The sequence below is a fragment of the Equus asinus genome, chromosome 4 (assembly GCF_041296235.1).
Source record: "Equus asinus isolate D_3611 breed Donkey chromosome 4, EquAss-T2T_v2, whole genome shotgun sequence".
NCBI classification, from domain to species: domain Eukaryota; kingdom Metazoa; phylum Chordata; class Mammalia; order Perissodactyla; family Equidae; genus Equus; species Equus asinus.
The window spans coordinates 109,242,179-109,257,061 of NC_091793.1; the positions used below are offsets into that span (position 1 = coordinate 109,242,179).

Genomic DNA, 14,883 nt, shown 5'->3' on the forward strand with positions numbered 1-14,883 from the left:
AGTCTCCGTATAGGTTCCTAATTCAGGACTTAGAGAGTTTGTCCAGAGCGAAAACGCGGGGCGGGGGGGAAGGGGGGCCGGGGAGAGAGAGAGAGAGAGAGACACAGCCAAGAAGAGAGGGGCAAGCCAGCGGCGCGGGCGGTCTCCTCGGGGCAGCCGTCCCACCTGCTGCGGGGGAACCGTCGCCCGCCCCGCCCCTGCCCGCAGCGCGGCCCCGCCACCCGGGAGTTCCCGCGAGTGGCCCCGGCCCAGGCCGCGCGGGGGGCTGTTCGGCTGGAGGCGGGAGCAGCCGGGCACCAAAATAGGAGCCGCTGTGGGCTGGAGCTGCACTAGCAGGCAGCCTGCGCCGCGCCTCTTCCAAAGATGGTCAGAGGGTCCGGAGGCGCCCCCGCCCCCGCTCGCCGCTAGCCCGCGGGCCACCCCGGGTCCCGAAGCCGCCGCCCGAGGTAGGTGCGGGCCGGAGCCGCCGCTCGAGGCCAGCCAGCGGGGAGCGAGCGGGGCCGGGCGCGGGAGACCGAGGCCGCGCCGCCTCCCGAGGGGGCCGCGGCAGAGGCGCGGAGACAATGGCCGCGCGGGAGCCGGGCCCGGCCGCGCGCAGGGCAGCCAGCGGCGCCCTCCCCACACCTGTGCACGTCCCAGGGCAGAGGGACGCGGGCACCGGGCCGGGCGGGCGGCGCGCGGCGCCCTCGAGGCGAGTCCCCTCGCCAGGCCCCGGGGCGGGGCGGTCTCCGGGCGGGAACCCGAGCCGGGGGCCCGGGCGCGGGGCGCGCGGAAACCACTGCGGCGACCGCGAGGGAGGGCGCCGGGGATGGAGCGGCCGCGACCGGGCCCCTCTGCTTTCTCTCCTTCCGAAGCAGAAAGGCACGAGGTTTCCCTTTTCCGAGATTTCTTCCTGTGCAGTTCTATTTCGATCGTCCCTTTCTTGGCATCTCCATGAGAGTTGAAAGGGAGACAGAGCTAGAGAAAAAGGTTGAATTGGGGCCAAGCCCAGACGGCCAAGGTCCAGCCTCGAGTGGGGTGACCCCTCAGACTCTTGGTTTGCCAAGTGTGGGATCCCTCTCGGACCGCCAGCTCCGGGCGGATTGCAGAGACTGAGTGAGTGGGGTAGCAAATCAGTATTTCTTCTCGAAAGGACTGCTGAAAAATCCGGGGGCCTCGTTTCGCGTCCGAGCTACCCTGAATTTAAATTGAGCGTCATATAAATTACGAAATAGTCTATCCACATTTTGCATTTGTTGCTTAGAATGTTGAACTTGTCTAGTTTTGGAGTATATTCAATGCTGATGAGTCCTTATAATGATTGGAATATTTAGCCTTGGTTATTTGAGATAATACGCAAAATTGAAAACACTTTTATTGTTTCATATTTATTGCAGCCATGGCTTTAAAAGGACAAGAGGATTATATTTACCTTTTCAAGGATTCAGCGCATCCAGTGGATTTTCTGGATGCATTCAGAACATTTTACTTGGATGGATTATTTACTGATATTACCCTTCAGTGTCCTTCAGGCATAATCTTCCATTGTCACCGAGCTGTTTTAGCTGCTTGTAGCAATTATTTTAAGGCAATGTTCACAGCTGACATGAAAGAAAAATTTAAAAATAAAATAAAGATCTCTGGCATTCACCATGATATTTTGGAAGGCCTTGTAAATTACGCATACACTTCCCAAATTGAAATAACTAAAAGAAATGTTCAAAGCCTGCTTGAAGCAGCAGATCTGCTACAGTTCCTTTCAGTAAAGAAAGCTTGTGAGCAGTTTTTGGTCAGGCACCTAGATATCGATAATTGTATTGGAATGCACTCCTTTGCAGAATTTCACGTGTGTCCAGAACTAGAGAAGGAATCGCGAAGAATTCTGTGTTCAAGGTTTAAGGAAGTATGGCAACAAGAAGAATTTCTGGAAATCAGCCTTGAAAAGTTTCTCTTTATCTTATCCAGAAAGAATCTCAGTGTTTGGAAAGAAGAAGCTATCATAGAGCCAGTTATTAAGTGGACTGCTCATGATGTAGAAAATCGAATTGAATGCCTATATAATCTGCTAAGCTATGTCAACATAGATATAGATCCAGTGTATTTAAAAACAGCTTTAGGCCTTCAAAGAAGCTGCCTCCTAACTGAAAATAAGATACGATCTCTAATATACAATGCTTTGAATCCCATGCATAAAGAGATTTCCCAGAGGTCCACTGCCACAATGTATATCATTGGAGGCTATTACTGGCATCCTTTATCAGAGGTTCACATATGGGATCCTTTGACAAATGTTTGGATTCAGGGAGCAGAAATACCAGATTATACTAGGGAGAGCTATGGTGTTACGTGTTTGGGACCCAACATTTACGTAACCGGGGGTTACAGGACGGATAACATAGAAGCTCTTGACACTGTGTGGATCTATAACAGTGAAAGTGATGAATGGACAGAAGGCTTGCCAATGCTCAATGCCAGGTATTACCACTGTGCAGTCACCTTGGGTGGCTGTGTCTATGCTTTAGGTGGTTACAGAAAGGGAGCTCCAGCAGAAGAGGCTGAGTTCTATGATCCATTAAAAGAGAAATGGATTCCTATTGCAAACATGATTAAAGGTAAGTGCAGATTATCTTTATTCTATATTCTTTAGGTGTTCGAGGTTGGGCCAATGGTCTCACTTCTCTTGCAAATAATTTTTAAAAGAATTTATCACTTTGGAAAGCTATCTAGGAACTGTTGGGGATTCTACAAATAATGTTGCACAGAGTGTTCAGAGTAAAAATATAGTATAGCAGTCCCCAACTTTTCTGAGAGTTATGTAATTAGAGTACATTACTCAGGCTAGAAAAGAAATATCGTTTATATGTGAAAATAGTATAATTCATTCTACTTACTCTACAGCCTGTTTGGGGCCTCAATCTTGCTTCAAGGCTTAAGAATTTATATTTAAGTCAAAGGCTAAATGAGAGAGAAAGCTGGGTAGTTTTATTAGGTAATGTTTATTTATTTTTTGGCTTGCTCTTGAAATTGAACCCTTTTAAATTCTGCTTTTAAATGTTTAGCTTTTTTTCCCCTCATCATCTGATTCTCTCTCTTTTAAAAGGTCTTTCATTAAAACCTTGAAAGATTTAATCCCATAGGGTGTAACAAATTACTTTCTCTCAAAAACATTCTCTCAGAAACAAATAGCCTTTGCTTTTTTGATTCAAGTCTTGTCTCATAGGGGAGAGGAGAGGGGCAGATCCCGTACTCTCCCTCATGCGGCCCACACAGCCGGGCACACTATTGGGTCTCAATATCTATCTGATAAACACTGTATTTTCTGCTGTTTGGTACTGTTAGCCTTGCTCTCCCTCCCTCCTACGAGAAAAAAAGTTAACTGGAATCTTATTTAATTACACTTATTCATTCATCCTGGAGAGTTGCACAAAAACTGGTAGGTTACCAGATTTGTGTCATTCTATCCCAAATGTTTCTTCCCAGGCCTTTCTGTTTCTTTTTTCACACTAGTGAGGGTGTGGGAATCTGACCTGGTCTGGGAATCTGACCCAATATGATCCTTGGATGACAAGCAGGAAGCCTGAGAAGCAGCAATGGTCTTGTGATCAGGCACACTGCTTCTGAAGGCAAACTGCCTGGATCCAAATCCCAGCCTTCCACTTACTTGCTAGTGAGTGTGGGCAGATAATCTCCCTGTGCCCCAGTTTTGCCATCTGTACAATGGGGGTGACAAGCTTACGTAGCTTAGGTTTTGAGAGGTCTAAATGAATGTATGCGTGTGAAGTGCTTAGAAAAGTGTCTGGCACAGAGTAAGCACTCAGTAAGTGTTAGGCGTTATTGTCATGACTGTCATTATACAAGAACATGGCTTTGATAGGGCAGCCATATCTTTCACATTAAATCACGACCACTCTCCTGCATCCCTGAAGTTTCAGCAGTAGTTGGTAGGGTGGGAGAAAGTGGCTTAAAGCCCGCTGCTGTTGCTGCTTGGCTTTTCCACTCTGCCTGAGCTTGACTCCCACTTACTGATTCCCAGTCCCCTCTCCAGGCTAGTTCAGAATGTCCCATCTGCCTCCTCTGCGATGAAAGACACGGGAAAGTTCAAACATTTTAGCAGCTATTGTAAACCTGGATACATTTCTTCCTCTGCTTCTTAATAATGAGATAATAGTTTCAGTGGTTTTGTAGTTTAGAGTATATTTCTTGGAGGAGGGAAGTTTATGACCTTACTAAAAATTTTTAAACTGTATTTGAAACAATGCTTGCTGAAAAAATGCTGCCGTGGTGTAGCCACTGTGAAAGAAAGCCACTTGTGTTCTTGCCTTAACCTCAGTGGATCGGGAGACCCTCATATGCCAAAGTCTTCCCCACCTCCCAGCTGGGTCTGACATTCCAAAGTTTTCTACTTTTAACTTGAAGTTTTGATTCCTGATTATATCTAATCATCCCAGGGGAAGGTGACACTTGGTCAGTTATGTGCAGTTTTGGCTAGTACTGGTTCTGACGGTAGACTCACAGAACTTTGAGGTTCCCATTTTTCTGTAGAAAGGATAACATTGTGTTTCCCAGTTTGTTTTATTTTGTAGTCTTGAAGTGAACTAGCAGCTTTCCCTGTAATGAAAACTTAAACTGAGTAGAGTCAAATTTCAAATTCATTTCCTTTTTTTGGTCTAGGGATGTACAGAGAAGAAATAAATCCTTAGCTGTTTAGGAACTCCTGATTTTTTTTCCTTCATCATGACTACCCTGCTTATAAACTCACTTTTGTTTTAGGGTAGAAATGAACAAGGAGATTGAACTGTACCCCGCATGTAACAGTGCTAAGTAAAAGTTGGTTGAAAGACTAAACTGATATTTGCAACTAAAATGAGCCTCATGCTCTTTCGTCCTCTCTTCTTCTCCTGCTAAACCCATTTCCTCTTCCTCCTCCTCATTTTTCTATGGCATCAGTCGTTCCCCATTTTCCAAGCTCAGGACCTCAGCTGTCTCTGATGCAGTCGGTCATCAAGCTTGTCTATTCTACTTGTGTCTCTTTCCTCCGCACCGTCCCCTCCATAGCCAAGGCCCCTTCTAAATCAGGCCCTCAACACTTGGCACCTGACCAATTCTACCTTTCCACCTTTGTAGTCCCTCCCTTCCTCTGTTTAAAAACCTTAAAAATCCTGCTGAATTACGTCTAGATTTCTTAGTTGGGCATCAGGATCCTTTGCCATGTGGCTTCAACTTACCATGCCAGCTTTAATTCCCACATGACAGGCCCAGGTATGCCCCCTTTCCTTCCGGTGTGTCGGAATCAAAATGGACTACTAGGCATGGCCCAGTTAGCCTTTGCATTTGCCTTTCCCTTGCTTAGTATGGCTTCCTTTCACCTCTACCTGCAAAAGTCCTACCTACTAAAGCCCAGGTCAAATTCTGCCACCACCTGCCGTGGTTTCCCTAGTCAAAAGCAATGTCTCCTTGCTCTGAACATTCACAGTAGCTCTGTACCCTGTGTTCTAATTATTTGTGTAAATGTCTCACCCTCTTTTAAAAGAGTGCAAGGAGCCTTTCTTTTTCGTTCTTTTCTCTCTCATAGCACCTAGCACAATGCCTTGTATCTGCTAACAGTAATGACAAAAACAATAATAAACTTAGCCCAGTATTCATTGCAAAACAGAGTGAAAGATCAATCTGAAGATGTGATTTTAATTAACACACAGGTGTGGGAAATGCTACTGCCTGTGTCTTACATGAAGTTATCTACGTGATTGGTGGCCACTGTGGCTACAGAGGAAGCTGCACCTATGACAAGGTCCAGAGTTACAATTCGGATATCAACGAATGGAGCCTCATCACTTCCAGTCCACATCCAGGTAACAAAATACTGTCTCAAATAGTACATGTTGTGATACAGCTTATCAGTGTAAGAGATGGGTAAAAGGGGCCAGAAATAGAAAATGCTAAATGTATAGTAGACTATACATGGGTTTAATTATTATTATTTATTTTATTTTATTTTTTTGAGGAAGATTAGCCCTGAGCTAACATCTGCTGCCAATCCTCCTCTTTTTGCTGAGGAAGACTGGCCCTGAGCTAACATCTGTGCCCTTCTTCCTCCACTTTATCAGTGGGACGCCTACCACAGCATGGCTTGCCAAGCAGTGCCGTGTCCACACCCAGGATGTGAACTGGCGAACCCCTGGCCACTGAAGTGGAATGTGTGCACTTAACCGCTGCACCACCAGGCTGGCCGCCTACATGGGTGTAATTAAAAGGCTCAGAATATCTATGTCTATCTAACAACTATCACAATTAGATTAGTCTGATTAGATCTCATCTGCAAATACTTTCCCTAGTGTCTTTACACAACACACATTTTAAGCCTGTGGGGTTAAAAGTGGTAGTTTCTTAAATTTTTTTCACTTAGATTCTTTTTTTATGTTTCCTATTCCTTTGTTATGTGCTTTCTTTCATTTGCACACATTATGTAAAACACTATTTTTATAGACAGTTAAAAAGCACTATGTCAAGTTGTCAGAAAGGGTACCTGTCGATTCAGTTCTACAGGAGATGGTTTCCTCTTTTAGAAGCGTGTTCTTTCTGGGTTTCAATAACTATTGAGCACTCACTCCTACAATGTGCAGGGCCCTGTGTTGGCCTTACTTTAAGTCATAAAGGCGATGTGTTGTGTGCCCACAGGAATGGCCTGCCTTCTGTGGTGTGTTTTATTCTTTGGCCTGTCTCTTTGTGGAGAGCTCAGGGGGAAGCATGAGCTATAGCCTCTAATGGTTATGCCACATGTTTAAGTTTTCTGCGTTAGGAAAGGTTCATATCACCATATCACCATACTACTTTGAGTCATTTTCCATATAGCATCAGGCTCCTGTGTGGGTCATGGAGAGTGTAATTGAAATTCACAAGCTTGAACCATCTGAGAGTAATAATAATAGCTGACCTTCTTGAGCCCTTTCCATAGGTCTTGTACTGACTAAGCATTTTGCATGAGATATTACCTTAAATTCTAACTACAACCCTGTGAATAGGATTGTTTACCCCCGTTTTACATATTTGGAAATGGAGGCTTAGAAAGAATAAGTGACTTTGCTAAGGTCACACAGTTTGGAAGTGGTAGACCAGGATTCAAACTCAGGCAGTCTGATGCGTAACTTGTGCTAGAACCCGTAAGCGGTCTGCCTTTCCTTACGGGATCAGGCTCTCCTGCTTTTGACCAGCGCAGCTCCTTCCACCCGTACATCATGTATGTCATCTCACAGTTCAGGCGGACCACACCTGAATCCAGTGCTGCATCTCCATGTGCCCTGGGCTTTGCATAAGAAGAAACTTCAGCTGCAGGCTGTCCTGGCTCTGAAGACATCATGGAATGGGTAGCCTTCTGTCTCCTAGTAACCCAGATGTATTATCTCAGACTCCCCACCACTTTCTGTTATGACCAATGAAATTATAACAGAGAGTAATAATAACAGCTCATATTGAGTAATAACTCCTATTTATTCAGTAATTATGTGCCAGGCACTGACTATTCCAATAATTTTACATGTATTCATCTAAATCTCACAACAATCCTGTGAGCTAGGTACTACTATGATCTCATTTTACAGGTCACTGAGGCACAGAGAGAGTAAATTAATTGTCCAAGGTCAGCCAGCCAGTGCTTGTTAGAGGTGGGGTTCACATCCAGGCAGTCTGGCTGAGAGGCCATGCTCTTCACAACTACACTGTTATCTCATTTGATCCTCATGTTAACCTTATGAGTTAGATATTACTCTGACTTAGGTTTACGAAGAAAATCCAATATGTGAAAAGTCAGATTAACAAATGAGAGGGCAGTTATTTACATTACAAATTTTAATATATTTCATAAAGTGGTTCCTTTAGAAATAAATGTCCCCTAACATATTCAAATTGTGTATAACTTGTTAACTGCTTGAAAAAGAGTCTAAAAGACAGTGAGACTTAAGCCAAAGTTTGAAAAGCCATGACAAATTGAAAAATCAATCAGAAATAAATATTAAATTACAGTACAAATCAGGGGGAACAGATAATTCCGTTTGTAAAGTTTTGATTTACATTGGACTTTTCCCTGATGTAATTTAAGAAACAAAGGTATCAAACTAGCACCCTGCATGCTATGTTCTGGTTGGCTCTTACAGTGTTTAAATATTGTTTAACTGGCATGTTACCAATATTTTAAATCCAGGAGATTTCAAATAAAAATCATGATTTCTGGCTTTTAGAAAAATTGGAAGATCTGGCAGCTTTGGATCATACTGCTTCCTGGCAGCAATCACTGTGGCCATGTAGTCGTCCCCTTTAGATGAGGCTGGTATGCTCCGTCTCACCACAGTCTCTCCCATTCCCATCACATCACAGCCCCAGGGGGCCTGTGTTATTGTTTGTCTTACCCCAGCCTGCTTCGTTCAGCTAGTCTAACATCTCCTTAGCCCTAGAAGGCATTTGGATCTATATCCTCTGAATTATAGCAAGGTATGCGCTTCTTAGCTTTTTAGGAACACCTCCAGAGGAACGTAAAATGTCGGTCTTGAGTCTGTCTTATAGATACATAGCTTAGACTGCAAAGAAATGACTGCTATTATTTTTAAAGGTAATATAAATGTTATCTTTTGTCTTAATGCCTTAAGGGTGGGAGCTTTGTATAGCTGAAAAACAGAGGACTATAATTCCATTAAATTCAATATAACATTTATTGATTCCTTACCTTGGGGGGAAGATACCATTCTAGTTATAATGTAAGACACAGAGATGATTAAGAGCTAGTCTCCACTGCCACAGGAACTCAGGATCTAGTAGCAAATATACATACATAGCGGGAATACAAGACAGTCTCACAAATAAGTGCTATTGAAATTGAGGGCAGAGAGAGCTTGAAGCTAATTAAGGGGAATCTGGCAATCTTAGAAGGCTTCCAGGAGTAGGCTCTTGTGATTTAGGCCTGAAAGAATGGCTGCTATTAAGGAAGGTAGTTTTTGAGACAGGCTTTTCTGGCAGAAAGGTAGCCAATAATGGAAGGCAGAAGGGAAAGTTCCAGATTTATTACAGTACCTGGAAGTAGATGTGTATGAATGAGAGGTAAGAGGGTAGAATGAGAGATTCGATGGCAGAGTTCGGTTGAGGGCTTTGAATGGCAGTCAGGAGAATTTAAAAAATGGAGAACTATCAAAGGCTTCAGAGCAAGGGGGTGATGTGTGATCAGTTCCAGTTTTAAGAAGAGAGCTCCTTTTAGAATAGATTGGGAGAAAGACGGCAAGGAGATCTGCTGAAACTGTTGTAATAAACCAGGTGAGAAATACTGAAAGCCTGAGGTGGTAGGAGTAGAAAATGGGCAGATGTGAGGAATGGTGTAGATTCAACATCGATTGAATTGGTAGTAATTGCTACTTTGGATAGAAGATGAGGGAGAGAAAGGAGTTGACAGTCGACCAGGGTCTCTGGCTGGTTGACTGGGAGGATGGGGAGCATGGAAGGAGCAGCCAGTAGGAAGGGAGAAGAGGAGAGATGATGAGCTCAGTTTTATAGTTCTATTTGAAGGACTAGTTGGATAACCCAGACGAGCTGTCCGGCAAGCAATGGGAGACAATGGGTCTGCAACTCAGGAGGAAGAAGCAGGTGAATATGGAGATCTGAGGTTGTTTGCTTGGAGAGGATGGCTTTGTCTGTGAGGATGAATGAGATGCCTTAGGAAGGTGGGACCAACAGTACAGCCAAGGACAGAATCTTGGGAAACAGCATTAGTTAAGGGATGAGCTGAGGAAGAAGAGTGTGTGAAGAACAGGAAAGCAGCAGTAAGTGACGAAGGAGAAAAAGCCGTGGAGAGCTGCGTCAAATGGGGAGAGTTCTTTCCTGGCTCTGCCATTTATTTACTGGCCTGTTCTTGGGCAGTGGCTTAAGCTGCTGGGTCTTACTTTCCAGTAAAGTAAGGAAGTTAGATTAGATAAACTTTACAGGTCTTTTCAATGAGAAAAAACTTAGGAAAAAAATTTTAAGTCATTTCGGTGGGTATTGAATACCTGAAAATATTACGGTTGTGTCTGAATCCCGACATGGCTTTGTTCCTATCACTCACGTGACGCTGAATCCAGACTGCCATATGTTTATAGTGAATATTTGTGTGTAAACTCTTTGAGCCGTGACAGATGGTGCCGTTCCCATGCTTGCTTTAAAATTGGTCACTCATTCATTTGTCCAACAGATATTTGCTGAGGGCTTCCTGTGTGTGATGCGCAGTGCTAGGAGCTCAATAAACAAGACACAGTCTCTTAGTCTCAGCAGCTTCATAGAGTGACCAGCAAGAAAAAAGGCAGTTACAGCTGAGGACGAAAAAGTTGCCATCAACAGTAACAGAAGATTACGTTATATTTGCGTAACAGGGGGACAAATATCAGGAATCACTTTATTTTAAACTCCTCTCTTAACTAAGACTCACAAATTGGAGGTTTTTTTTGTAAATTTTGAATAATTTAAGGAAAGCCTAGTAAGCTCATTGTTGAATCACTTACACTAATAGGATTTTTGAATCATCATTAATTTTCACAATAACCATTTGATGGAATAACTCATATAATTTATATAAACAATATTTCACAAGTACTTGAAAGAACTAAATCCTATAAAAATTCGACACATATATAACTGTAAAGTAACGAATGGGTTTTTCAGAGGTGGAAGAATTCCTATTTTCTTGGATGTCAGAAACTTAAGAATAACAGTATGTGAACTCAACAAAAATGCCCATCTTCTGAGACCTTTTCTTAGCCTTCCGAACCTAGATAACAAGAACTTTAATGATAAGAATTTGTCTTCCATACTTAAGGGGAAATCACATTTCTGATTGTACATTGTCTCTTTCTAAGGTGAGGCTTAGAAGCTTTTCTTCCACAAAATAATAGGAGCGCACGTTTGGGTGCAGAGGATACAAGGTACAGCTGATTTGTGGATCCAGCATACATTTACTGAGTCCTTACAAGGTGCCAGACACTCGCCATTCTCCAGTTGGGAATGGAGTGATGGGCAGGACACAGTTCTGCACTGTTAGAAGGGGGAGAGAGACAGTAAACAGGAAACATATCAGATAATGAGAAGTGCTGCAGAGAGAATTAAAATAGGGTGTTGTGGTACAGATGCCTGACTGGCCACTTGAGGTTGAACGGTCAGGGAAGGCCCCTCTGAGGAGATGACAGTAAGATGAGACCTGAATGACAAGGAGGAGGCAGCTGTGCAAACACCTGGGAAAAGAAGAGACTTCCAGGCAGAAGGAACAGCTCAGCGATGGCAGGCTAAATCTTCATTTATTAGCTGTAGTATTAGTGCCACTGACAAATCCTGCTCTTCCTTCAGGTCTGCAGCTAGAAGTATTTAAATGTAATCTTTTTTTTTTTTTAAGATTTTATTTTTCCTTTTTCTCCCCAAATCCCCCCAGTACATAGTTGTATATTTTAGTTGTGGGTCCTTCTAGTTGTGGCACGCGGGACACCGCCTCAGCATGGCTTGATGAGCATGTACCATGTCCGCACCCAGGCTCCGAACCAGCGAAACCCTGGGCTGCTGAAGCAGAGCTCGTGAACTTAACCCCTCGGCCAGGGGGCCGGCCCCTAAGTGTAATCTTGTGGTTGATATTTCCAGAGAATGAACTCACAGGCTAGTAGTGATGTTAGAAATGGGGGCATGGAAGAACCAGGGCGGGGACTAGAGTGAGCAAGGGAGCCGCTTGAGGCACAGAATTGGAGTCACTCAGAGCGGGAGAGCCTGCTTCTGTCTGGGACTCTAGACGCCTCACTTGCCTCACGCTAGTCATAGCGCTGGGAAGAAGAGAGAGGAAGTGAAGTTGCACACGATCCAGGTGCCTTGAAGAGCCGGCAGGTTTGGATGTGGAGGGGGAGATAGATAAAAAGGGAAAAATTAAAACAGCCTGAAAGGCTGACCCCCTAGAGGCAGACTCCCAGCTGTGGGAGACAGGCCTCACACAGCGGCCCTCTGCCTTTGAGCACCTCTCACGGCTTCTTAAGATCATAGACTGTAGTTTCCCACTAATCTGGTTGTGGGTTTTTCTAACTTCTTGTGTCTTTAACTTGACCAGCGGTGTGAGAGAGACAAGCAAGGTAATCCATGTCGTATCTGTGGCAGCAGACACTACACGTTGCCACTGGTTACCGGGATAGCTGCTAAGACCTGAAGGAACCTACACCAGTCACCTAGTATGTTTGTGTCAGAGGAACTCTACTGCTACCATCTTTTACACATAGGTGTAATATAAAAGATGTCTGTTGGCCTGCCTGGTGGCATAATGGTTAAGTTCATGTGCTCTGCTTCAGCAGCCCAGGGTTCGTGGGTTTAGATCCTGGGCACAGACCTACGCATTGCTCATCAAGCCATGCTGCGGCAGCATCCTACATACAAAATGGAGGGAGATTGGCACAGATGTTAGCTCAGGGTCAATCTTCCTCAAGCAGAAAGAGGAAGATTGGCAACAGATGTTAGCTCAGAGCCAATCCTCCTCACCAAAAAAAAAAAAAAAAAAAAGTTTTGGGAAATTCCCAGAAGGGTAGTGGTCTGAGGATGAGTTCATCCCTGACATTCTGCAAAGCCAGTTTAAGGATGACCTGAGAGAGAATGACGGGACAGGTAATCTGAATCAGGTGAGAAGGAATGGAATTTAAGGCTCAGTTGCAATAGTGTGTGCTGGAATCAAAATGTCACGACTACTCTATTTTCATACGATAAATTGTAAAGGATTATTACATCACTAAACTGAAGTATCTCTTTTGTTTGTTATCTGAAGAAAAATTTGCTTTTTTCTTTTTAATAGAATATGGATTGTGTTCAGTTCCATTTGAAAATAAGCTCTATCTGGTTGGTGGACAAACTACAATCACGGAATGCTATGACCCTGAACAAAATGAATGGAGAGAGATAGCGCCCATGATGGAGAGGAGGATGGAGTGTGGTGCCGTCATCATGAATGGATGTATTTATGTCACTGGAGGATATTCCTACTCGAAGGGAACATATCTTCAGAGCATTGAGAAATATGATCCAGATCTTAATAAGTGGGAAATAGTGGGTAACCTTCCAAGTGCCATGCGGTCCCACGGATGTGTTTGTGTGTATAACGTCTGATTGAATCCATAGAAATGACCAAGTAGTCACTCTTTCAGGGTGTAGTAAAAAAGAATGCAGGGTTTGGAGTCCCTTACTTGCTTTGGGGCCTGGCACATAATAGGTAAATTCTTACTCTACACCCCAACCCAGTGATTAATGGTCAAGAAAAATCTTATGTATCTTTACAATTGAATCAGTAGGGTTAACACCTTTAATCTCTGCTTTTCAAAGGTGATATGGAATGTTGGATACTTGGTAAAAGGTAATATACCTTTGTAGTGAATTTTTTCTCCTGGTAGCATCAACACTGGGTGTAGGTCAGAATCATTCTGTGGAATGAAATGTCTCTTATGACCCTGTAATGTAATAGATAGTGTACAGTAAGGTTCCATTAGCTAGCAAAGAATTTGAAATGTAAGGAGGAAATCTTCTCTACCTCTACAAAATCAACACTTTAAAAACATTTTTTTTCACCTTTAGGTTATTTAGTGTGTGAACTTACTTTGTTTTTTTCTTTGCAGTATGTATAATTTATTGTTATTCTTTATTTACTGACTACCAGAGATATAGAAGATACTGTGCAAAAGATTATTACTGTTCAGAGTTTACAAAGTAAATTTAAAAGAATGGCAAATCTGAAAAGTTGCAGAGGAAATAGTCAAACATTTGCTGTTGCTGAGAGCTATTTTTAAGTTTTAGCTTTGCTGTAAATTGCTGGTTAAGGAGTCTTTAGCTTAAGCATGTTAGAAAATCCTCTTTATTCTTAAGTATAGATCTATGTCTGCATATACAGTTGAATTTTAGAGCCAGCAAGCATGTAGAAGAGTTGTGATATAGTAGAAAATGCATTGATGAGAAGAAATTTGCATTCATTTCCCAGCTCTGCCACTAACTAGATTTTGTGACTTGGAATGAGTCACTTAGCCTCTCCTCTTGGGCTTCCTGACTCAGGCCCAGGGGCACTTTGGGTCACAGGTATGCCTAGATATGGATCCCCGTGACCCTTGGGGTGGCCAGAGGTGTTCTGGGTGGCTGGAGCTTCTGGGCCAGAAACACCTTTGTCCATTTTCCCCACTGTGCCTACAACATCACTCTCCAGGTGCGCCATAACTTGAGACGAGATGGGAAGCAATGCTTGAGTTAACTCATCTAAATGTTTAGTCACCTCTTAGACCATCTATCCACACTCTTCATTTTTTTCAAGAGAAAGTAATTATTTTTAACTTTAAATATGGAAGTTTAAAACTACCTAACACTTCTGATTTTTAAAAAAAATTTTAGAAAGAAACTGTTTAAATGCATTCATTTCAGATGGCATTTTAAATTGATACAACCCCTTGGGAATGCAGTGTGGTACTACATAGAAGAGCCGTAAAAGTGACCATATCTTTGCCCCATAAATAATATAAAAATAAAACAAACAGAAAGAAGGTAAACACATGAGGATGTTTCTGTCTGCCTTATATATAACAGCAAAAAATTAGGAATAATCTACATGTCAAAGAAGAAAGTGGGCTAATAAAAATAGTAAAGTATTATACTGCCATTAAAATAATTATTTGGAAGACTAGAAACTTGGACGTGTCTGTGATATGGTCAGTAAAATAAGCACAGTACAAAATAGTATGCACACTATGATTGTGACTTTGTAAAATCTTTATGCATGTGTAAGGTAATATGCAAAACTGAAATTCGTTGTGTTAGTGTCTGGGATATGGAATGATTTTTAATTTATTTAAATGTTTTTCTTTAATATTACTTTGTATTTTCAATAAAAATAAATAAATCACTGTA

General features: G+C 42.9%; 1 protein-coding gene across 4 annotated transcripts; it reads left to right on the forward strand.

The window, feature by feature from the left end:
- The first annotated feature begins 83 nt into the window (after positions 1-83).
- KLHL23 (kelch like family member 23) lies at positions 84-14,883 on the forward strand. Of its 4 annotated transcripts, none has more exons than XM_044768745.2 (4): positions 84-446; positions 1,377-2,591; positions 5,676-5,828; positions 12,797-14,883. In XM_044768745.2, exons 2-4 carry the CDS (start codon positions 1,379-1,381, stop codon positions 13,105-13,107), a joined length of 1,677 nt encoding a protein of 558 aa, XP_044624680.1. In that variant the 5' UTR covers positions 84-446; positions 1,377-1,378; the 3' UTR covers positions 13,108-14,883. The 4 variants fall into 4 exon arrangements, with proteins under 4 accessions (XP_044624680.1, XP_070364172.1, XP_070364173.1 ...); XM_070508071.1 differs by lacking the exon at positions 84-446 and adding an exon at positions 460-691; XM_070508072.1 differs by lacking the exon at positions 84-446 and adding an exon at positions 724-861.

Excerpts from the sequence above, each read along its gene's own strand:
- KLHL23 (XM_044768745.2), top strand. The coding sequence starts at position 1,379 with ATGGCTTTAAAAGGACAAGAGGATTATATTTACCTTTTCAAGGATTCA. Across the intron at positions 2,592-5,675 it reads TATTGCAAACATGATTAAAG|GTGTGGGAAATGCTACTGCC; the intron begins GTAAGTGCAGAT and ends ATTAACACACAG. Across the intron at positions 5,829-12,796 it reads CACTTCCAGTCCACATCCAG|AATATGGATTGTGTTCAGTT; the intron begins GTAACAAAATAC and ends TCTTTTTAATAG.